We start from the raw sequence: 24807 nt of genomic DNA, 5'->3' as shown, positions 1-24807 counted from the left end.
ATCTGACTGTCAGGAGGTGTTACACACATATATTGTACACTTGCATTAGACACAGGCACATGCATGCACACATTAACACACAAATGTACGCAGATACACACACACACTGCATGCACGCATACTTTACACACACATCAGTCCAAATCAATTGTCTTAACAGTAAACTTACTGTGTCACTGTGGGAATGTTGACTTCAACTCTGAGATCTACATACTAGAACTCTTTCACACTCTAGGCTGGCTCAATTTATAATACAATACCTTGTGTTGGATGGCATTTTGGATTCTTTTTGATGTAGCCTAGATCTCAATTGACATAGAAATGACTAAAACCAAATCGAAACTGTGTAGAAATGACAATGAACCTACGTTTAGTCTCTTCACTCTGTCCAGCTTGCTAACAGTCATGGAAACGAGAGCTAGACAGTCAGGGACCATCAAAAATGGAAAAAGCGATTGTTAGAGGACAATTTTGAGCAATTTTTTTACGGCAAGGAAATATAATACATTTTAAATGTTGCCCTCCAGCCCTCGGTGAATACTGAATTCGGCCCGTGGGGAATCTGACACCGCTGATCTAAACCATCTAAACTGGAACTATGCTGGTCTATGCTGTTGTTTTCAGCAGGGAGGACAAGCTATTGATTAAAAGTGCGTGTTCCATCATAAGTTGTTCAACAGGGACAGACCACTCAGGAATAAGTTCCACTCCAAGACGTTTACTGAATATTGTCCACCGACGCTCATCTTTACCTGAGGCCTTAGTTTAATTACACAACTGTAGGAAAGCAGGGGATATTATTATATTACCGTTTTTATCTCTGTCAAATGGAATGTTTTAAAAGGCTTACTCCCAATAGGTGATCTAGGCGATTTTGTCGGTCATTGTCAGTGTGGAAAGTAGTTGATTTATAAATCACTCCACAGCAGTGCACTCACTTCAAAAATGTAACAGCAATTACTTACAGTCAAATCAAACACCCCATTGATTTATTCAGAGGGAGCAAAGTTGAAGAGGATTTCAGGGAAACTACCCAAATAGCTTACAGAAACACTACCTGTTAAGACCCTTGAGACATGCCAGTGTGAATTACCGAGTAGTCCTTCAGCAAATTCAAATCCGACATTTTGGCTGTCCTGAAACGCTTTGTCTCTAGACATCATTAGTCTGTATTTCCTACATCCTTCAAACCTCTACAAAACCAATATCCACAGTACATCCTGTTGTTATTGTCAGGCGGTCCATAGAGGCGTGTGTATTTGTGTGTGTGTGTGTGTGTGTGTGCATGAACTGGGAAATGACTGTCTATCTGCTAAAACCACTGTCTGCTCCTCTGTGACCCAATCCCCATATCACCTGACCCCAGATCTGTATGTACTTTAGTCAACCCCTCTGACATACAGGACCAGTCAAAAGTTTGGACACACCTACTCATTCAAGGGTTTTTCTTTATTTTTACTATTTTCTACATTGTAGAATAATAGTGAAGACATCACAACTATTAAATAACACGTTTGGAATCATGTAGTAACCCCAAAAAATATTGAATATTTGAGATTCTTCAAAGTAGCCACCCTTTGTCTTGATGACAGCTTTGCACACTCTTGGCATACCAGCTTCACCTGGAATGCTTTTTCAACAGTTCCCACATAGGCTGAGCACTTGTTGGCTGCTTTTTCTTCACTCTGTGGTCCAACTCATCTCAAACCATCTCAATTGGGTTGAGGTCTGGTGATTGTGGAGGACAGGTAATCTGATGCAGCACTCCATCACTCTCCTTCTTGGTCAAATATCCCTTACACAGCCTGGAGGTGTGTTGGTCATTGTCCTGTTAAAAAACAAATGATAGTCCAACTAAGCACAAACCAGATGGGATGGTGTATCGCTACAGAATGCTGTGGTAGCCATGCTGGTTAAGTGTGCCTTGAATTATAAATAAATCACTGACAGTGTCACCAGTAAAGCACCATCACACCTCCTCCTCCATGCTTCACGGTGGGAACCACACATGCGGAGATCATCCGTTCACCTACTGTGCGTCTCACAAAGACACGCCGGTTGGAACCAAAAATCTCAAATTTGGACCAAAGGACAGATTTTCACCGGTTTAATGTCCATTGCTCGTTTCTTGGCCCAAGCAAGTCTCTTCTTCTTAGTGGTGTCCTGTAGTAGTGGTTTCTTTGCAGCAATTCGACCATGAAGGCCTGATTCACGCAGTCTCCTCTGAACAGTTGATGTTGAGATGTGTCTGTTGCTTGAACTCTGTGAAGCATTTATTTGGGCTGTAATTTCTGAGGCTGGTACTCTAATAAACTTATCCTCTGCAGTAGAGGTAACTGTGGGTCTTCCTTTCCTGTGGCGGTCCTCATGAGAGTCAGTTTCATCATAGGACTGACCTTCATGTCTTAAAATAACGATGAATTGTAATTTCTCTTTGCTTATTTGAGTTGTTCTTGCCATAATATGGACTTGGTCTTTTACCAAAAAGGGCAAACTTCTGTATACTAGCCCTACCTTGTCATAACACAACTGATTGGCTCAAACACATTAAGAAGGAAAGAAATTCCAAAAAGTTATTTTTAACATTTTAAATGCATTCTAGGTGACTACCTCACGAAGCTGGTTGTGAGAATGCCAAGAGTGTGCAAAGCTGTCATTTAGGCAAAATGGTGGCTACTTTGAAGAATCTCAGATATAACATATAGTTTGATTTGTTTAACACTTTTTTGGTTACTACATGATTCCATATGTGTTATTTCATAGTTTTTATGTCTTCACTATTATCCTACAAGGTAGAAAATAGTAAAAATGAAGAAAAACCCTTGAATGACTAGGTGTGTTCAACCTTTTGACTGGTACTGTATGTATGGCATGACAATGACAGACATATCTCAGACCAGTGTATTCCCTATGTGGATTCACTACACAACAAAAACACCCACATCCCGTGCCTCCCTCAGTGGAGCAGTAGTGCTCCATAGCAACCGGTTGCCTCCTCTATTGCCGAGGTTAATGTTCCCCACTGTGTTCCCGAAGCACTAACCTAACGTAGCAGGTGTAAAAAACGGCATTTCTTTCTTTCGGGTCTTCACGAGAGAAAACAAACTGTCGGCGGAGGTTCTCTTCTGCACTGTTCAACCAATCCAGTAAATGTGGAGGAGGAGTTAAGATGGAGGGTCGCCTTGGTAACGTCCAAAAGCGTAAGTTGCGTCACAGGCTCTCTTTCCATTTCCCCTGAAAACCGTATGCATCCGGTTGTGAATAATCCCCGCGGAGGGTGCTGGAACACAAACAATAAGAACTTTCATGTGCAACATTGGTGCTTTAATTGCAGCTGTTGTTAGCTTGAGAATGCTAAACCGCATAGCATGAGAATGCATGAGTGTGTGTGTAACTCAAGGTAGTCCCCTCTCACAATTATATTTTCTAGTTTAAAGACGTCTACTTTTTCCCCTAAAGCAAACAGAGGTTATTACAACCGGTATTACAACCGGTTGTATTGTTTTCGTCGTGGTACCTTAGCGGCTTCCCCATGAGATCAACTGAAACTTAGCAGTCAATGGCTGGTCACCTGTGGCCTCATGCTGCTGTTTTGGGCGAATATGGACAAGAAGGGAGCATTCTTTGACGTCGTTTTATCTTTTGTGATGGGCTAGTGGCCAAGCCTTCGTCTGTCTGCCATCTTAGGCTGTTAATAAAGCCAGTGGAATGTGGTAATCTTGCTGATTGCTCTACACTCTTATACAGGGCCTGAACTTTGGTTTTGGAAGTAGGGGGGGCGTCATTATAATCCAGTCGGATAAACACTCCAAACAGCCTACCCGACACTCAGAGGCGTTCGAATGGTCCTAAAGCACACCGTTGCCTCGTTTTGTATCCCGTTCCAATGATAAAATTGGGGGGGGACAAAAATGCAATTTCAGAATGTGGGGACCCCGTCCCCAGTGAAAGTTGCGCCCCTGCTCTTGTAAAAAAGGGTTCTTTGGCTGTCCCTACAGGATAACCCTTTTTGATTCCAGGAAGAACCCTTTTGGTTTCCATTCAGTAACCTCTGTGGAAAGGGTTCTACGTGGAACCCAAAAGGGTCCTATCTGGAAACCTGTTGTTGAGCCTCGCACTTCAACGCTCTTAGTTGTTGCGGAAATTGACCCACTATACTGTTATATTTCTGCATCGATGTCATATCGCTGAGTCTGCCTTCAAACATAATTCAACTATAGTTGATTAGTTGATTACTGTACAAATGATTGCGTTTTTACTGTTTTTACTGTGTATATCAACTGTGGGATAGAGATAGATGAGTACTTCTTTAGCGTGGTTGAAACGATTAAATCTTGACAATGGTAGCTGGACACAGTTCAGAGGGGAGGATTTCACAGTAATCCGTCCCCTACTAATTTAATACTCTGCGTAAAGATGAAACTGCATTTTCATTTGAAACACAATTACAACATTACACAGATTCCGCAGGTCATACACTATGGGAAAGGGATCACCTGAACTAATACTGACATCTAAACCTACGTCTGTATGTGAACTTCTGACCTGTACTCTTCTTACTCTTAATTCTGCAACTCTTTTATTGTAGTGTAGGTTGGGGGAAAGTGAGCGAGGCAACCCAATCCGGCAACTGACACAGAGCAGCAAAGCATTGAGACACAAGGAGGCCACGTTGGATTTGTGATAATCCTTCTGAATAATACAACAATGGCAGCAGTAACCCACCGCTGTTGAATAGGGCCATTGTTCTCTTGTCGCTTTCACAACTTCGCTCGTAATCTGCCAAGATGGCAAACCTATTCCAAAAGCATGGCTAGGCTACTTATTTCCCCCCTCTGTTATTTAGCTCTCCTTCATGTCTTATTCAAGCCATGTAAAGAGCCTACTGTGATGCCTACATGATGTCAGCATTGTAGGAATGATGGGAATAAGAACAGGAGGGAATGCGAGGAGAGAGAAAGAGAGAAAGAGAGAGACACTGGATTCTCCAATGGATTCTCCAATTACATTGAATGAACTACAGGACAAAATACAAACCCTCCAACCCATAAAAGGCCTGTGGGGTTGATGGTATCCTAAATGAAATGATAAAATATACATACCACAAATTCCAATTGGCTATACTTAAACTCTTTAACATCGTCCTCAGCTCTGGCAAATTCCCCAATATTTGGAACCAAGGACTGATCACCCCAATCCACAAAAATGGAAACAAATTTGACCCCAATAACTACTGTGGGATATGCGTCAACAGAGAACTGCTTCATCATTAACAGCAGACTTGTACATTTCCTCAGCGAAAACAATGTACTGAGCAAATGTCAAATTGTCTTTTTACCAAATTACCGTACGACAGACCACGTATTCACCCTGCACACCTTAATTGACAAACAAACAAACCAAAACAAAGGCAAAGTCTTCTCATGCTTTGTTGATTTCAAAAAAGCTTTCGACTCAATTTGGCATTAGGGCCTGCTATACAAATTGATTGAAAGTGGTGTTGGGGAAAACTATACGATATATAAAATCCATGTACACAAACAACAAGTGTGCGGTTAAAATTGGCAAAAAAACATTTCTTTCCACAGGGCCGAGGGGTAAGACAGGGATGCAGCTTAAGCCTCACCCTCTTCAACATATATATCAACAAATTGGCGAGGGCACTAGAACGGTCTCCAGCACCCGGCCTCACCCTACTAGAATCCGAAGTCAATTATCTACTGTTTGCTGATGATCTGGTGCTTCTCTCTCCAACCAAGGTGGGCCTACAGCAGCACCTAGATCTTCTGCACAGATTCTGTCAGACCTGGGCCCTGACAGTAAATCTCTCCATAGCAAAGCCATCATCAACAGAGAAATTAACCTGGAGAAGAACCCCCTAAGCAAGCTGGTACTTGGGCTCTGTTCTCAAACACAAACAGACCCCACAGAGCCCCAGGACAGCAACACAATTAGACCCAACCAAATCATGAGAAAACAATAAGATAATTACTTGACACATTGGAAAGAATTTACTAAAAAACAGAGCAAACTAGAATGTTATTTGTCCCTTAACAGAGAGTACACAGTGGAAGAATACCTGACCACCGTGACGGACCCAAAATTAAGGAAATCTTTGACTATGTACAGACTCAGTGAGCATAGCCTTGCTATTGAGAAAGGCAGCCTAACGCAAACCTGGCTCTCAAGAGAAGACAGGCTATGTGCACACTGCCCACAAAATGAGGTGGAAACTGAGCTGCGCTTCCTTACCTCCTGCCAAATGTATGACCATATTAGAGACACATATTTCCCTCAGATTACACAGACCCACAAAGAATTTGAAAACAAATCCAATTTTGATAAACTCCCATATCTATTGGGTGAAATACCACAGTGTGCAATCACAGCAGCAAGATTTGTGACCTGTTGCCACAAGAAAAGGGCAACCAGTGAAGAACAAACACCATTGTAAATACAACCTATATTTATGTTTATTTTTTTTCTCCCTTTTGTACTTGAACTATTTGCACATCATTACAACACTGTATATAGACATAATATGACATTTGAAATGTCTTTCTTCTTTTGGAACGTGGTTTACTGTACATTTTTTATTGTTTATTTCACTTTTGTTTATTATCTATTTAACTTGCTTTGGCAATGTAAACATATGTTTCCCATGCCAATAAATCCACTTAAATTGAAATTGAGAGAAGACGAGAGAGAGAGAGGAAAGAGAGAGAGGAGAGAGATTGAGAGAGAGAGAGAGCCGCAAAGAACGGCCCTGTAAACTAAAGTAAACAAACCCTGTGGCACACTGTGGTGAGTGTTGGTGATTAAAGAGAATTATGCAGGGCCTGAAAAAGCTTGGTCGGCATTTTGATCTGTTCTCTGCAACTTCCGCTCCAGATTTTGATCTGCAACCTCTGCTCCAGATCTCCAGGGGAAGAGGGGGAAGAGGAGAAGAGAGGATGAGGGGAGGAGGGGAGAAGGGAGGGGATAACAAGGTTATACCACTGCACACTACATCTAATTATTTGTTTAGGGAGGCAGAGGGAGGCTGGGTTTTGTAATCATGGAGGGCCTTCCTTCCTCTTTATTTCTTCCTTCCTTCCGTCCTTCCTTCCTGTCCCGGTGGAAGCCAAACCAAGACCAGGGCTGCATCTTTATGTTTCGCTATTGACAGCTGGGGGTGGATGTGTTGAAACTGCAGAAGTTGTCTATGATGAATATAACTACAGTAATGTCTCTATTATTGGGGAGAGGTCTGCAATGATAGGACAGATGTAAAACAAAATGACAGGGAGCGCAAAACAAACCATTCATCAGTATCCTCTTGAAAATGAACAGTATCATTACGACCATCAGAGATTTTTGTGGTAACATACCGTTTGTGTGTTTATGTGTGTGATTCATCATAGATTCGTAGTGTGTTTCTCTTAAAATAGGACATACTTGAGGATTTGGAGTGGACTAGAGTGTGTGACTTCCATTTATTTTGACACAAGTCAAGGCTGTGTCTGATGTACAATGCATGACTGACCTCAGAGTTCCTTATAGCCTTACTGTGTTTGTGAAGTGTCTCTATAGTGATGTGAGAACTACTTGTCACCCTTGGCCATGATTCATTGCAGACCCTCATGTTGGAAAAGATGCACAACTTCTCTACTGTCTTCTCTCTATATTTTATGTCATCTTACCCGTCTGTGCCACCAGAACTATAGTATTACGGAGTGGGGTGGATTTCGTAGAAGTTTCTCCCAGACACTATTAGAGGGTCACATGTTCTCTTTCTTTTTTGTTAAAAATAATATTTTATAAAAAAATGTATTTTTAATTTTTATTTAACAAACCTAATAGATTCATTCATATAAATACAAATCTGTTTTCACGTCAATACATGGGTTCGTTATTAGACTACTTAACATCATTTACATATTTCATAGTGTCCAGCTTTCTTCTTCTTTTTAATTCCGTTTTGATTTGTTTCAAAATTAAGATATTTTATAGTCGTCATACGTCATCATGCATCTTGTCCTCCAAATCTTATTGTTCACAATGCATATTATTATCCACCTTAGATATTCAGTATTGTCGTCCATGTTAGTATCAAAAACACAAGCCTCCCCCTTTGCTTGAGGAACGATAGAGGAGCAATAGAGAACAGAAGAGGAAGGCCCACCCCCACACTTGTGCTATTTCATAAATTACCTGGACCACCACCTATTGAGATGCGACTTTTGTTAACCAAATCAGGTGAAACATGAGCTGAAAACTGGACTAGGACTTTATGGTTTGGATCTGTTTTATATTTTTTTTTATGGTCTTTGGTAGGGTAGGGTAATCATACCCTTGATCTATGGTTATGAGAAAACAATATTATAGTGGGAGGCAGTAAATGATGCAGGGTCGTTGTGTCTCCAAATTAACAGTCACTCCTAATGGAGCTGATTAAATTGATGAACTGCACTCTAATTGGACAGATCATCTCTGAGTTACATATCACGCCCTCATTAGGGAATGATGCCTCGTTAGCAAGTGATGACATGGGGAAGGGGTTCTCAAACCTTTTGGGGTCGGGGACCCCTTTTATGATAGCAAATTTAACAGGGACCCCCTCATAATTAGAATACAACTCGAGTCAGGGGCGCAACTTTGGTTTTAGAAGTGGGGGGGGACATAATTATTATTATTATATATATATTTTTTTATCCAGTTGGATAAACACTCCAAACAGCCTACCTCGGAGGCGTCCACATGGTCCTGAAGCACACTGCGGGCTTGTTTTGTATCACATTCCAGAAATAGCAAACAAGGAATTTCAATATGACTTTGACAGTGCATGGCAGGACGAACCAAGTCTCAGGCCCTGAGGAGGAACATTTTAAAGGCCCGTCTCTTGGCATCGGAGAGAAAATGTTGCGGTTTTCAAGCTAATTTCCTGCAATTCTACACATTTTGTCATGGGGCAGAGAGTTTTTTTGTAGTTACAGCTTTAAAGCTTATATCCTGCAATTCTACACATTTTGTCATGGGGCAAAGAGTTTTTTTGTTGTTGCAGCTTAAAAGCTAATATCCTGTAATTCTACATATTTTGCCTTGAGGCAGAGAAAACTTTGCAGTTTTAAAATTTAAATTACAATGCATTTATGTTTGATGGAAAAATACACATTTGGGAATACAATAAGTATTGAGTTGAAACATTTGATAATTGGTGGAGTACTGCAGTGGATACCAATATCCCTGTGAGCCTCCCAGGCCCATGTTGCCCTTGGTTAAGAACCTAAATTGTAGATGAACGATATATAATGATATTACATTGTATTATTGTATTTCACCCTTTAAACTTATTTCACAGATCCCTTGGCCAAAATACATTTAATCTGTTGTTGTTAGTAATATTCAGTAAAAAGATGTAGTGCATACAGTATATCACTTTTGGGATATGGCCTTGGACCCCCAGTCCACGGAGGTACTGCAGGGGGGACCACGGCAAGATAAAAGTATATATATATGTGCATTACGACTTGGAGAACCCATGTTCTAGTGGACTCCCACTGTGACTTCTCTGACAATTTACAAGTCTGATGCATTGTGATAGGTTGGGGATGGGACAAGCCAGTGAGATGAACGAAAAGCCATCCAACATAATGAGGGAAGGATAATGTTCTGAGAAGAAATGCCACTGTCTCCATCAGTCTGTCAGTCAGGTCGTTAGTGTAAAAGAAAACATATTCTCAATGACATATCTGGTTAAATAAAAGCCACTCAGTCAGTCAGTTAGTGACAGTCCGTCAGCCAGTCAACTACTATGTGTCCCTTTTGTTATATAAAATCAGTGGACAAACTGCACTGCCAACCTTCCTAGTTATACAAGTGGAGTTGCTTTGAAGGGTTGTTGACGTGACTTCCTCAGATCGTACAGTTCCTGCTGCCCCCCCCCCCCCCCCGCCGTGACTCTACCCCAGCGAGATAAGAGGGAGAGAGAGACGAAGGGGAGGTGAGATGCTGTCTCCACTGTCAGAAAGAAAATTGACAGGGAATTCACTGACAGTGGTGAGATTGCTTTGGAAAGGATGTGAGGCATTTCATCTCTCTCTGTATTGCTTTCCTCTAGACTACTTTTTTCTCTCGGTTCTTTTGCTCATGCTTCCAGTGAACATTTCTTTTCTCTCACACTCTCTCTCTTTATGTGTTTGTTTTCCTTATGAGCTGACCAATGGTGACTAATGAAATGAAAACCACTGCACTCTCCCAAAGGGTTAGTATGCGTGTACAACCAGCGAGTATAGATCTACAAACGATATAGTAGTTCCACACTCAAAAAGTTGCTGCAAAGACCTTACTTTATTATTCATTTTTGTAAACTGATTTTCACTGCACAGGGGGGAAAGTGAAACGGTGAGTAACCTGTAGTCCTAACTGTCCTCTTCTCTCCTGTGTCTGTTTCCAGCTATGCAGCAGGTTCTGGACACTTTGAGTGACAGCACCAGCTCCACCATGGCCAATGACCTGGACCTCATCTTCCTCAAGGGCATCATGGAGAGCCCTGTGGTGAGAATATACCTTTCCCTACAGTCTACCTACTTTTCTATGCATCTGTTCCACTATGTCGGGCTTGTCGTTATAAGGCTATAGCTTTCTTGTTGAGTTCTAGTTGTCTTCATATGACTGTATTCTTTGCTTTACGTAGATGGAAGTGCAATTCCTGAATCGTTTGTTTAGTCAACTTATCAGTCTGTCCTTGTCAAAAACCGTATGCACTGGACTCAAATCACAACCTTATGAGGCACAAAGTTCACCAAAAAGCACAAAGAAGCTACTTTCTTGTGAGAGAAGAGATACCAAAACAAAAACTTGCCTTATCGACTTTTCTTTTTAAATGACGACTGCTACTTGTTTTCCAACATATAATGGATCCATGTTCTTCGTTTGAGTTACATTTTGAGCTTTTCGGCTTCTGAAGAGACTGAGGTTGGAGGGAAGGAGGAGGGGAGGGATAAAGGGAGTTTGGAGTAGCAGACTGGCGATTTAGAGCAGCGCCCCACTGAGCTCCTGGTTCGGTCTTTTTTATCCCCGATTTTAAACGTCCTCCTTTTCCCGAAGAGAAAAGAGCCTGATTCCAAATTCAGCGCCCTTAAAAACATTTGAATTTTCCAAAAGCTACTCGAATGAAAAGTCCACAATCGATAAACAAAATAATAAAACCTCAATTTAAGTTTAGAACCTTGAGAAGGAAATTAACAAATCAACATTGACATTAACATTGTAATTATTAAAATGACAGTATAGTCGTGATTGTTGCGTTATCTATTCAAATGCAGTTGAGGCCTAGGAACTGTCAGAAGCGCTGAGATTTTACAATCGTGGGGGATATTCTGTTCTTTGCCATGCTCTCAAAGAAAGAACAGACTCGCAGGCTCACTAATGCTGTGTGTGTGGTCTTTGTCTCTCTCCGATTCAGAGCATTCAGACAGACAGAGATTTCTGGAAGCGAGGAGATTAGAGCTCTTTGGGGAGCACTGCATCAAATGCATCCAGTTGCATCTCTCTCTCGCTCTCTCTCTCTGCTCTCCACTCCGCTTCTCTCAAGGCTGATTTATTTATTTTCTGGGGGAGATTTATTATCTGTGCGTGTGTGTCCCCCTTTTGTCTATCTATATATGGGAAGCTCCTAAAGGATTCATTCACAGATGCAAGCTGTACGAACACTGTCCTATGTTCAAGGACTTGAAACAGGCGTTTTGAACAGAGTGTACTGTTGCTTGCCATTGACCTCCACGCAGGTCTATTGTATTATTCTTCATGGTATAGAATATATGGAGCAGCTATGCCAACAGCCATTCACAAAGCTACAGTGCATCATGATCAATTATCAACATGGCAGCTACTGCTTGGCTCCTTATGCTGGAGTCATCAGAACTATTGAAGCATTGAAATAGCTCATAAGATCACAAGCGCGCAATTGCTCTTGCTCTCATTCACGTCTTGAGGTGGCCTATGTCTTTTGAACGAGACGACACAGACCTGGTCTGCTACACTATTCGAAAAAAAAGGGTGCTATCTAGAACCTAGAAAGGTTCCGCAGCTGTCCCCAATAGGAGAATCGTTTGAAGAACCCTTTTTGGTTCAAGGTAGAACACTTTTGGTTCGGTTCCATGTAGAACCCTTTCAACAGAGGGTTGTACATGGAACCCAAAAGGGTTCTACCTGGAACTTAAAAGGATTATCCTATGGGGACAACCGAAGAACCATTTTGGAAGAGTGTATGCATACAGTACAGTCCTCTCGGTGTTTGTTTTGCCAATGCTCCCATATAATATTTCAAACGTGCATATCAAGTAGCTTACAAAGCCAGACAACAACAGCAGAGACTAAAGGTAGCTACAGTATTCTCGTCAATTTAGGTGGTCTACAGAATTGATTTTAAACGGGACAAAGACTTAATATGCACATGCAGTCCTTTCGCTCTATTTGGATTCTTCAGCCTCCCATATTTTCAATGTGCCTGTGAAGTAGCTAACAATGCCAGACAACAACAGCAGAGACTAAAGGTAGCTATTCCAAGAGGGCTGAACCTTCTGGCTGTCTGTCTGTTTCCCCACCCCCTGATCTAAGCAGCAGTATTTGTGTTGTTCTGCTGTCCAAGGACCACTTTCTGACAGCTTGCTCCACCAGGTTGCCAGACCCTTGCCAAAGCACATTGAGTAAACCCAGTCTTCCTGCAGAAGAGTCCTACACAGTGTGTGTGTGAGTGGGAGGGTTTGTGTGGGTGTGTGTGTGTCTCTTTGAGTGTGTGTCTGTTTTTCTGTCTGTTTTTCTGTCTGTTTTTCTGTCTGTCTGTCTGTCTGTCTGTCTGTCTGTTTCTGCGTCCGAGCAAGTGTTTGTGTGTACTCATATCCTGTTCAACAGCAGGGGCGCGTTCCCTTCCGTCACGTAAACAAACAGCCATAGCTGCCAGACCAGACAACAGGCCCATGGGAGCATGTCTCTGTGGGATTGACTGTCTCTGTAAATCTACCCACAAAACAACATGACTATTTGTGTCTGTTTGGGAGTAACGTAGCAGTGCGGTGGGATGTTAAATGATATCTGATATATCTTTATAGTCTATGCAGCAGCAGATTAACTGCTTTGTATTGATATCCTTATTTGAGTTGTTTTCTCAGTGTTCTTATTCATTTCTCCGGTGCTAATTTGGATCAGCATTGTAATTACGCTGTACTTGCCTCAACACTGTAACACTGCCTCAACACTGTAACACTGCCTCAACACTGTATCACTGCCTCAACACTGTAACACCGCCTCAACACTGTAACACCGCCTCAACACTGTAACACTGCCTCAACACTGTTACACCGCCTCAACACTGTAACACCGCCTCAGCACTGTAACACCGCCTCAGCACTGTATCACCGCCTCAACACTGTATCGCCGCCTCAACACTGTAACACTGCCTCAGCACTGTAACACTGCCTCAGCACTGTAACACTGCCTCAACACTGTAACACTGCCTCAACACTGTAACACTGCCTCAACACTGTATCACTGCCTCAACACTGTGACACTGCCTCAACACTGTATCACTGCCTCAGCACTGTATCACTGCCTCAACACTGTAACACTGGCTCAACACTGTAACACTGCCTCAACATTGTAATTACACTGTATCTACTGTATAATGGTTGAAGCCAACATTAGTTGATATAAAGTGAAACCATTTAATTAAGCACTATACAGCATTTCAAACTTCTAAATGAATTAGAGGGTTTTCTGTTAATGGGATTAATGGGAAATAAACACTTGGAGATTGAGGGGCAGGAGCACATTATGATTTAGTTCATAAGGCCTCTGGTGGGCCAGAGGCCAGTTGTGTTAAAAGGTGAAGACATGTCCAGTAAAGTAGGCCCAGTGCCCTCAGTGCGAAAGACGAAGTGAAATATTAATATAAACTAAAATATTGATGCTCCACAGCACAGGGAGAAAACCTACAGTGTATCTGACTGTTTCAGGGCAGACGCATATTTTTTTGGTGACGTCGTGACTCAAAGCGGTTTGTTGCTGCATGGGAGTTACACTGTGTTTCTTTAGATGTTTTCTGTATTTTTACAGGACAGTGACTTTAGTGCTACAAAAGAACTGAGTCAATAGTAAATACTCTGTGACTATTTGTACGGCCTAAGTACGTCGTGAGATTTGCCATATATTTGCTCTAATTTGGTATTATTGGTCCTGTGTGGCTCAGTTGGTAGGAGCATGGCGCTAGGAATGCCACGGTCCTGGGTTTGAATACTAAAATGTATGCACTCACTGCACTGAAAGTTGCTTTGGATAAGCATGTCTGCTAAATAGTACATATAAATAATTAGTGCAATGGGATAAAATGACCAACAAAGATGGCTAGTTATTAACAATAACTTTTTGACCTTCAGTTCCCGTCTCCCTGCTACCCGCAGGCCCATGAGAACCTGGAGGAGTCCAGGCTGGAGGCGGTGAGTGACAACAACATGGAGCTGGTGCAGGACATCCTGAAGGAGCTCACTCCCCTCACGCACAGGAGCAAGGCCGCAGACGAACTGGCATGCATACTGAAGGAGCCACACTTCCAGGTCTACACACTCAACGTTTTCGTTTATGCCTGCTATCATAGCTGATCTAGGATCATGCAATCTGTCCATGCAATCTTATTCATCATGATCTAAAAGGCTAAACTGATCCAAGATCAGCCCTCCAACTCTACGACTTCTACTCCATTCTCAAAGAAATACCTTACTGAAGGGAAACCTAACTGATGTTGCTACCATGGATGCCATGCTACTTTGTTTAATGTATCCAAAGCAGTCTTCTTAAGATCAGTTGTGAATATTACTGTCTTACTAGAGCAATTCTATCCTACAGTATGTGCCATGCAATCATCCACATCTTCATCCTCTGTCCCTATTGGTCCACAGTCTCTCATGGAAACCCATGATTCGGTGGCCTCCAAGACCTTTGAGACTCCTCCTCCCAGCCCCTGTTCCTTCATGGACGCTGCCTTCAACAACCAGCCTGTGCCTCCAGATGCAGTCAGGATGGTGGGCATCCGCAAGGTGTCTGGAGAGCACCTGGTAAGACTCAGTGAGGGGCAAGAAATGCTGGACACCATGGCAGCCATTTTGAAATGGCTTTGGTTTACATGTGCAACTGTGTGTTGATTTGTGGTTCTTTATGAAACTGAAAAACAAAATGGTGGTCCTTGTTAAACCTTTGTCAGTACTTCTAGTCATGGTCATGGATGTTTTCCTCTTATTTGACTTGGCTCAGGTAGATAAAAACCAATGGTAAAATAAAGTGCTACATCTTTGTCTTTGTAGGGTGTGACATTTCGGGTGGAGAGTGGAGAGCTGGTGATCGCCCGCATCCTTCATGGCGGGATGATCGACCAGCAGGGCCTCCTCTACGTGGGTGACATTATCAAGGAGGTGAATGCAAAAGAGGTGGGCAATGACCCCAAGGTGCTCCAGCAGATGCTGAAGGAGGCCAGCGGCAGTGTGGTGCTCAAGATCCTCCCCAGCTACCAGGAGCCTCATAACCCACGTCAGGTGAGTTGAGCACTGACCCTTGATCCCCCGGTGACCCCATACATTGACCCATATGACCTCAGCAACAGCTGCCGAAATTCCTAGGGTCCTATGATTCATTCTAATTGGAACCCTAGCCCATATCCGTTTTTGGACTTCATTAGATCGGAAAGCATTGGATAGGTGTATCCAATATGCCCCAAAAAATCCACTTAGTCTGTCAGAGTACAGTTAGAGCTATTACCATATTTCTTATACCTATCAAATCTTTTCAGATCTATATGCAATTCAATAGGATTGGTTGCTGGGAAAGTTTAACAGAAAAGATTTTTGCATTCGTTTTCAAATATTTTTTTAAATAATTTGTCATAGAGTTTTGCTCTCGCTTTAAAATTATTTGCTTACAAGTTTTGGGGTTTTGCTTTTGATGTCTTATTTTAGTTTACAATTCTATATATTATGCTTTCAATTGTTTGGTTTTTGATTTCAACATCCATTATTTCACCCGTCCTGGAAAATATAATGTTTACGTTCTCAACTTTATTTTTCATGTTCGCTATTTATTTTATTTTGAATTCAATACATATGGCGTGAAATTCACCCCATATAATCCTACTAAACTATTTTCTCTCATGAATAATGAATTAGCTACTGGAGTGAGTAGGATTTAGAGCAAACCAAAAACAACCTGGGGAAAAAATGATCTGTACAGTAGATCTGTTCCAACTAGAAAGAAAATGTTTCGATGTATGATTTCCAGCCACATCCTCAGTATTTCAGCTGACAAAAATGCTGTATATAAGAGTGTTTACGACTTGCACATCATTTGCAAGAGTTTTAACTTTTGCAGTAAGTTATTCAAAATAGTGCATTGTTCCCCTTAGTATGCACCCTCAATGAATACACCCAAAACACATGACTGGTTACTATTAGTCCTTTTAAACAATCCCTTTCCAGTTAGAGGCACAGCCTTTGAATTTGTTGTTGTTATAGTGTCCTTAGCTCTGTGAGTGTTTAACCCTGGAGTCTAGCTAATGGTCACAGGGTCTCAAAGGAGCCAAAGAGTGTGATAGACTGAGTGTACTCAGTGACAGCATGGCCCAAATGAAAGCGAACAAGGAAAAGCTCACAGGACTGGACACCTGTCTCAAATAACAGTAATTCATGTCATGCCAATAACCCACAGCTCTGTACTGTCTATCCCATTCCACTGACCAGCCAAGTCCCAATATGAGCTGGACAGAGGCCCTGGGCCAGACGCCCATTTGAAAGAGTGCCTTTGAATCGGCCCCTCATGGCTGACTGGATAACATCAGGTCTGGGCTATTCTTTTGAAATATTTTGGGGCGCATTTCAAAAGGTTCGGACAACAAATTTAATTTCTTCCTGACGACCAACGAGGGTTCATTTTGAAGTATTTTGATTGCCGGAGGCGACTTCAAGCTGTCCAAACAGAGAGCTGCTGCAGAATGTTATCTCTGAAAGGGAGAGAGATGACAGATTAGACGCTGTTGTCTGTATAGACATTTCCCTTGCATCGGAAAACTGCTCCATCATCACAGCACATTGCCAATCATGAGAAAAACTGTTTGTCTAAACACAATTCCATTCCATAAAAGGATCTACGTGCAGGTGGCTGCTACAGTACATGTTGATAGTAGATGATAAATTCCCCTTAAGTGCAAAATAAATCCAGTCCATTAAAGAGATGTTCGACTCTGTGTTTTTCACAATATCGACAATAACCACCTCTCTGTACTGTGTGCGGGTGTATGCTGAGGTGACCGAGCTAAGTAGACAACATATTTTACCCAGTGCCCTCTCTGACTCCTAGTGGCAGCATTGGAAATCACCGTAGAGCATATGGTATGGTTGCCATGGCTACCCGTTATGGCTCTTCCTCCTTTCGGCTTTTCCATTTTTAGGCGAAGGTATTACAAGGGGTGGTGCTCTAGCTTTGTAATGTCTGGGAAAGTAAGAGGCGGATGAGCAAGGCCGTCTGATTTATATGGTCCTGACCAGATACTGTAGCTATTCAATAGGGACCATTGAGACCACATGCTGGTTGACCAGATTGTGTTTACATTAGAAAGGCATGTAAACTACAGTAGTTTAGCTATAATGTACTAAAGTGTTCAACTTTGCATTTTTTAATAAGCAGTATATTATATATTATGACACACACGATAAGAAGACACGTATTCTACACACACGTACGCATGGATGTTGTATTGTAAATATGTGATAGTGGAGTAGTGGCCTGAGGGAACACACTAAATGTATTGCGTAGAGTGTCATGAAATGTAATGCCATGTAATATTTAGAACTGTATAGAACTGTCTTAATGTTGCCGGACCCCAGGAAGAGTAGCTGCTGCCTTGGAAGCAGCGAATGGGGACCCTTAATAATTACAAACACCTCTAGTCAAGTGGCTGACCTGTTCACCGAGCTCCCTCTCCATCTTCCTCAGGCCTATGTGAAGTGTCACTTTGACTACGACCCGTCCCATGACAACCTGATCCCCTGTAAGGAGGCAGGCCTGGGCTTCAGCAGTGGAGACATCCTGCAGATCTTCAACCAGGAGGACCTCAACTGGTGGCAGGTCAGTCCCTTCTAATGGACAACCACTCTTAATTCGTTCACGTTATCCCGTTTATCCCCAATAGTTTTCAGTGTGTTGTTGTTTAATGTGGTGATAGGACAGCTCTATGTATTTCTTTCCATCACAGGCATGTCACCTGGAGGGGGGCAGTGCAGGTCTCATCCCCAGCCAGCTCCTGGAGGAGAAGAGGAAGGCTTTTGTCAAGAGAGATCTGGAGCTGGTTACAACAGGTGCTGTTTATTATATATGCATCCTTCCTTATACCATATTATAACCCATAAGGGCTGGAGGACACAAAGTAGCTCGGCATCTTCTACACGCTAAAGACAATTAAAAACTCAAACGGGATAGGGTGTGGTGATGCTTTATTATTGTCTGAATGCGCAACAATATGGTCCACAACAACAAAAAACACAAAGCATAAATGGAGACAAAAGAAAGATTTGTTGCTCTGGGTGTCTTGTGTGTGCACTGTGCGCGTGTACGCTTTAGCCGCCTGCTTGTCCCCCAGTCAACCTTCAAGACGGTTGTTTCATCAGTGAAGAGGGACTAACAATAAGCAGCAGGCTTAGAGAAGAATGACTCAGACAGGCGGGCTGATTCAATCTGTTCCTCGTTAAGCTCATTCTAAACAGAGGGGTCAGGTCACAGTCATACTGTAGTGTCCTCTGTCTGTCTGTCTGTAGCACACTAGTACATGTGGTGGGTGGTGAGTCAGCCTGCAGCTGCTTCCCTTCACTTCACGTGTGGCTCAGTTGGTAGCGTGTGGTGCTTGCAACGCCAGGGATGTGGGTTCAATTCCCATGGGGGACCAATAGAAAAAAGTATGCAAGGCACTGTGGATAAGAGAGTCTACTTAAATGTAACTTCAGTTGGAGGAAGTGCCAGTCTGCTAAGACTGCTCTTGGGCCTGATGTAGACACATATGGGACACTTGTGGGGGGTATTCATGCGGAAAATAATTATATAGAAAATGCCCATCCCAAGCTACTTGTATTGAATGTATGAATCAAACACACAACAGTGGCGTTGCCATGGTGCTACCGACTGAGCCATTGGAACCAGCATGCAGTATATGAATGTGATCTAGACATATTTAAAACGCAGAAGTGATCATTGTCAAAGGGCCAGCTCTTTTAATGCATCATCAACATATTGATCCACTGTGTCGATGTCAAAGTCTTATTTCTTTTCATAAAACAAAGAGACACACATCAAAAGGTTATGTCACGCCCATTGTTGTCCCTGCTTCAAACATACATCCTCAAAGCCCACCTGCCGACCATACAGAGACGACTGGGCAGTAACAGTGATTCCCAGTTGTACTGTTGTAATAAAATGGAGTGCCGTCCTTACTGTAATGCAGAGGCATACTACCCTCTGGTGGTACATGCTACCTATTGCACCCTCAGCAGACTTGATTTACGATTCAGAACAGCAACACTTGTAAAAGGCAACAGACCCTGACTGGCAGGCGCTCTTCATTAAATTGATAAAGATTCAACTGAAGTGGGTTGAGAAGTACTGAATGAAGACCGAACATTTTGTGTGTTGCTTTTCACAGGTCCTCTTTGTTCTGGAATGGGCGGGAAGAAGAAAAAAAAGATGATGTATCTAACGACCAAAAATGCAGGTACGTTTTTTTTGTACCAACATGACCATTTGTAAACGTTTACTTGTTGTAAACATTATTAGACAAAAGTGTAAACTGTTGTCAATGCAGTATGCTAGGTTGTGTAGGTGCAGCATTCATTGGATTAGGTAAAGTAATACCGTTAGTAAAGCACATATCTGATATGAATATGCTGACTGTTCAGAGTTTGATCGGCACGAGTTGAGGATCTACGAGGAGGTGGCCAAGGTTTCCCCGTTCCGTCGGAAGACATTGGTTCTGATTGGAGCACAGGGAGTGGGCCGCCGTAGTCTGAAGAACAAACTGTTGGTGTCAGACCCCCTGCGCTATGGGACCACCATCCCCTGTGAGTAGTACTATCATTCAACACTGACAGAGCTACTGACACTGACACTTTGATGTACTCTGGTATTTTGTAATCAATGCCATATTAGAAAAGTATACAAAAAACATAAACTATTTAAAAATACAAATACGGTATACACATTTGTATTAGTTACAAAGACCACATTTTGTGATTCCGTGTGCGTTGTTCAGCACTGTATTTGTCAGTTGCTATACCTTAATGTACATAACCAAACAACAACCATCAATCTGTATTTATCACCAGCAGTGGTGTAAAGTACTTAAGTAAAAATACTTTAAAAGTACTACTTAAGTATTTTTGGGGGTTATCTGTACTTTACTTTACTATTTATATTTTTGACAACTTTTACTTCACTACATTCCTAAAGAAAATAATGTACTTTTTACTCCATACATTTTCCCTGACACCCAAAAGTACTCTTAACATTTTGAATGCTTAGCAGGACAGAAAATTGTCAAGAGAACATTCCTGGTCATTCCTACAGCCTCTGATCTGTCAGACTCACTAAACACAAATGCTTTTTTTGTAAATGATGTCTGTGTTGTAAACAATAGTGTACCCCTGGCTATCCGTCAATTTTAAAAATAAGAAAATTGTGCCATCTGGTTTGCTTAATATAAGGATTTGTTTTGTTATTCATACTTTTACTTTGGTAATTAAGTATATTTTGGCAATTACATTTACTTTTGATACTTAAGTATATGTAAAACCAAATACTTCAAGGCTTTAACTCAAGTACAATTGTACTGGGTGACTCACTTTAACTTTTTCTATTAAGGTATCTTTACTTTTACTCAAGTATGAAAATTGGGTACTTTTTCCACCACTGATCAACAGTTACCTCGAGGAAACCCAAGGTGGATGAGAAGGATGGACAGATGTACTCGTTCATGACTCGCAGTGAGATGGATTCGGACATTAAGAACGGGCGCTTCCTGGAGCATGGCGAGTACGACGGGAACCTCTACGGCACCAAGATCAACTCCATCCACGAGGTGGTGGACTCTGGCAAGATCTGCATCCTGGATGTCAACCCACAGGTAGACTATAGCATCTGGGCATCTTTATTCATTCAGATATGATCCCCGATACATTTTTTGGGGTATCAAGGTCCAGGGAAGAGGTTGATCTTGACCTTTTTTTCATTTAAAGGAGAACTGAATTCTGTCCCCCATTCATATTGTATTGTTTTATTTTTAGATTGTTGGCTACATTACCACTATGCCAAACTTCGGCACATAGTAAAGCAATAGGGTTATGATATAATGTTCTTATTGTTTAACCAAAGAAGGAGTTTGAATTACAGAGATGAAACAGAAGGAGAGGATTCCTTTAATGAGACACATTTTCAAGTGATTCATGGCCAATTTGATTAGCTCGTTACGTCATTAGCGGCTAATAATAATATATTGTTACAGCTACTTTTCAACTATTTCATTCCACGCTACAGGCGCTTAAGGTACTGCGGACGTCAGAGTTCCTTCCCTACGTGGTGTTTATTGAGGCTCCAGATTACGAGGTCCTCAAAGCCATGAATAAGTCTGCCAAAGAAGCCGGAGTCATGACCAAACAGTTAACGGTGAGTCCCAGACAGACTGGATAGTTGCATCACAGCTACATCATTGGTCCTGTTACTGTTAGCAGACATTGTTGTTAGACACATGGTAAAATGTAGGACTGGTATGTTCAAAATGCATTAACCCTAGCAATTCATCATCTTTAATATGCCCATTCACGGAAATTCATTTCTGACCGTGTACAACAAATCTCAGTGTTTACGTCATCCCTTATTACCTTCTCGTCATGCCATGGGATCAGTTTGACCTTTTAGACCACAATGAATAAGATTGTAATGGACAGGGAGGGTCTGATCCTAGATCAGCACGTCTACTCTGAGATGCTTTTTGAATGGGCCCAATTGTTCATACACAAACAGGTCATAGTTGTCCATGATAACCACTATCATCACCCTGTTGTTCCTCCCATGCAGGACTCAGAGCTGAAGAGGACAGTGGATGAGAGCGAAAGGATCCAGCGGGCCTACGGGCATTACTTTGACCTGAACATCATCAACGACAGCCTGGAGGGGGCCTTCTGCGGCCTGAAGATGGCGCTGGAGAGACTAGGCGCAGAGCAGCAGTGGGTTCCAGTCAGCTGGGTCTTCTAAAGGCCGGTCAGAGGTCAGAGCTAGAGGTCAGGATGTCATCATGAGGAGGTCAGAAGAGGCGTCAAAGGCCTGAGGAGTTGGTACAGGCCGCAGGTAGAGAGGGACCAATCAGGAGAGAGTAAATTGTAAAGGGATGGAGCTTCCCTCCACAGCTTGTGACGCTATTGGTTGGAGGTCTGTTGTAAGGGGCCAATCCCGATGTTCCAGTGCAAGGGGTCTGCCTCATGGTAGAATTTTGCACCAATTATATACTCCGCAGACATGATGTCAAACTGCAATTTTTGTTAAAAAAAAGATGTAAAAAATAAACGAATAACCAAATATATATTGGTATTTGTTGAGGAGGCTTTAGAGGGGATTTGAGGTACAGTGCGTAGCGTGTGAGTGATACGAGTGACAGTATATTATATATGTTGAAGTAGGCTTATATATTTTGCAAATACTGTGCTGGCGGTCTTGGCGTATAATGGATATTGTTATACTACCAGGAGTTCCCTGAAAATGTTTAGCCTTCCCAAATCTTACAAAAACTATGTAGTGCAATGTTTACATTGAATGTTTCGTTTCGTGGCCGATTTAGAATACAAAGGTACCAACTGTCACACTATTCTTTATATAAACTTCGGTGTATTTTGTCATATGAGCGTACGATTGTAAATATTTGACAGTTGTCCTGATGTTACTGTACTTATTCTTATTTATGTTCTCTTTGTTGAAAAAAAATATAGCACAGCAATACATGATCTGAGACGAATACACAAATTCACGCATGAAGCATACGCACTCACACAAAGACATACACACAGCAATCAACAATGCATACACGTCAATACGCTCTATTTTCTCACTCTGAGAATTTAATATTTTAATGTCATCTTAAATTTCTTTGTTCTTTGTTACCATGTTTTTAAAAAAATCAAATGTGTATTTTTTTTTATTAGTTTAATGTGCGAGATGTTGGAAATATTCAGTTGGTGATCTTTTTAGCACAGCTGTGACCACAATCGCTAAGTGTGAATTTAGGCCCCTAAGAAATGTTTTAGATGATTGAAACTATGTTTAATTGAAACTGTGTAGTTGTTTGATTACTCTGCACACTTGTTCGTTTTACTTCATGTGGACTATAGTGTCTGTCACTTATAGTGTCTGACTCTCTCTGAGTAGAACATTTGTTTTGATGGACATATATAGTTTATTTTCAATGTTGATATATATATATACACCAGTCAAAAGTTTGGACACACCTACTCATTCCAAGGTTTTTCTTTATTTTTACTATTTTCTACATTGTATAATTATTTTCTACATCAAAATTATGAAATAGTTTATTCAAAGTGGCTACTATGAAGAACCTAAAATATATTTGGATTTGTTTAACGCTTTTTTGGTTACTATATGTTTCCATATGTGTTATTTCATAGTGTTGATGTCTTCACTATTATTCTACAATGTAGAAAATAGTACAAATAAAGAAAAACCCTTGAATGAGTAGGTGGGTCCAAACTTTTGACTGGTACTGTATATATAAAAAACAAGTGGCTTCCAACATGCTTACTTTGCCTTAACATGGTACAGAGGCCAAGGATATACTGTACACTAGTTATAGGTTGAAATGTTATCTATTTTTCACATGCTACAGCATGATTACTGTATGTTATCCCTTTCTCTATGATTAAAAAAAAAAGTATGTATAATTCCAGTGATTTTATCTCAGAATTTCGTAAATATTGTACTGTAACCAAGGTTATATATAAAGAAAGCTTTAGTGCTCTGGGTTACTATACTACTGTGCTGAGGTAGTGGGGCAGCTACACAAGATTGTAATTCTGATGTTCATAGAAAAATATTAAAGATGAAATATCTTGTAGAACATTGCCTCGTCCTCATGGCTTAAGGTAGATTTTATTCTAAATGTACTTCCTTGTGTTACGAATGGAGGTTAGTTAAGGTTAGTTAGTAGTTAGGTGCACAGGTAGGCTGAATCCCAAATCAGCCCCTCGGCTCTCCATTTGGGCATTCACGCACACCTCTGCCATATACACAAGTGTCCCAAAGCTGAGGGTGTCGGTGCTAATTAGAACCTCCGATAGCCACTTTGACCGAGCCAGCAAGGCTGGAGGCTCCAGGCGAAGTGCTATCCCAACATGCACTGCAGTATGTTGGGAATTTGCGCAATTTCATGCAAAATAATTATATGTCACGTGCATTTGTTTGTGTCTGATTTCGAGGCTTGACAAATGAAATTCCACCCAAATTAAATGTTTAACTGTTACTGAGGTTCCCATCTTGTGAAAGGACAAGGGGGATATGTTCGTTTGAATTTCATGCTTGTTTTATTATTTAAATATGGAACATGAATTGCATCATTCAAGTCACCAGTGTGTCCTAAAGTTGATGGCTTTATTTGATCCGCTTGCCACTCTGGAAGTCACCCTTTGAGTTTCTTCAGTGAAGAAGGTACAAGGGAGGGCCCACCAAGCGAGTAGGTAGGGGCGA

The 24807-nt window shown here is 41.6% G+C and overlaps 1 protein-coding gene across 6 annotated transcripts in view; it reads left to right on the top strand.

Annotated features, from left to right (window-relative positions):
* mpp2b (MAGUK p55 scaffold protein 2b) overlaps window positions 1–24181 on the top strand; it is a 42866-nt gene extending 18685 nt beyond the window's left edge. For 3 of the 6 annotated variants that reach the window (XM_029708697.1, XM_029708714.1, XM_029708679.1), the window contains 11 exons: window positions 10436–10536; window positions 14415–14591; window positions 14934–15089; window positions 15336–15563; window positions 18013–18144; window positions 18272–18374; window positions 19709–19777; window positions 19962–20123; window positions 20982–21184; window positions 21595–21723; window positions 22135–24181. In XM_029708697.1, coding sequence (XP_029564557.1) covers window positions 10436–10536; window positions 14415–14591; window positions 14934–15089; window positions 15336–15563; window positions 18013–18144; window positions 18272–18374; window positions 19709–19777; window positions 19962–20123; window positions 20982–21184; window positions 21595–21723; window positions 22135–22311 — 1637 coding nt within the window. In that variant the 3' untranslated portion in view covers window positions 22312–24181. Of the gene's footprint in view, window positions 1–10007; window positions 10244–10435; window positions 10537–14414; window positions 14592–14933; window positions 15090–15335; window positions 15564–18012; window positions 18145–18271; window positions 18375–19708; window positions 19778–19961; window positions 20124–20981; window positions 21185–21594; window positions 21724–22134 lie in introns of those variants that run through there. The other 3 variants (XM_029708722.1, XM_029708706.1, XM_029708687.1) reach the window with 3 other exon arrangements.
* Window positions 24182–24807: the final 626 nt, after the last annotated feature.

This window comes from Salmo trutta, chromosome 2 (assembly GCF_901001165.1).
Source record: "Salmo trutta chromosome 2, fSalTru1.1, whole genome shotgun sequence".
NCBI classification, from domain to species: domain Eukaryota; kingdom Metazoa; phylum Chordata; class Actinopteri; order Salmoniformes; family Salmonidae; genus Salmo; species Salmo trutta.
The sequence above is the reverse complement of the archived record's forward strand: the minus strand, read 5'-3'. Positions and strand labels throughout refer to the sequence as shown.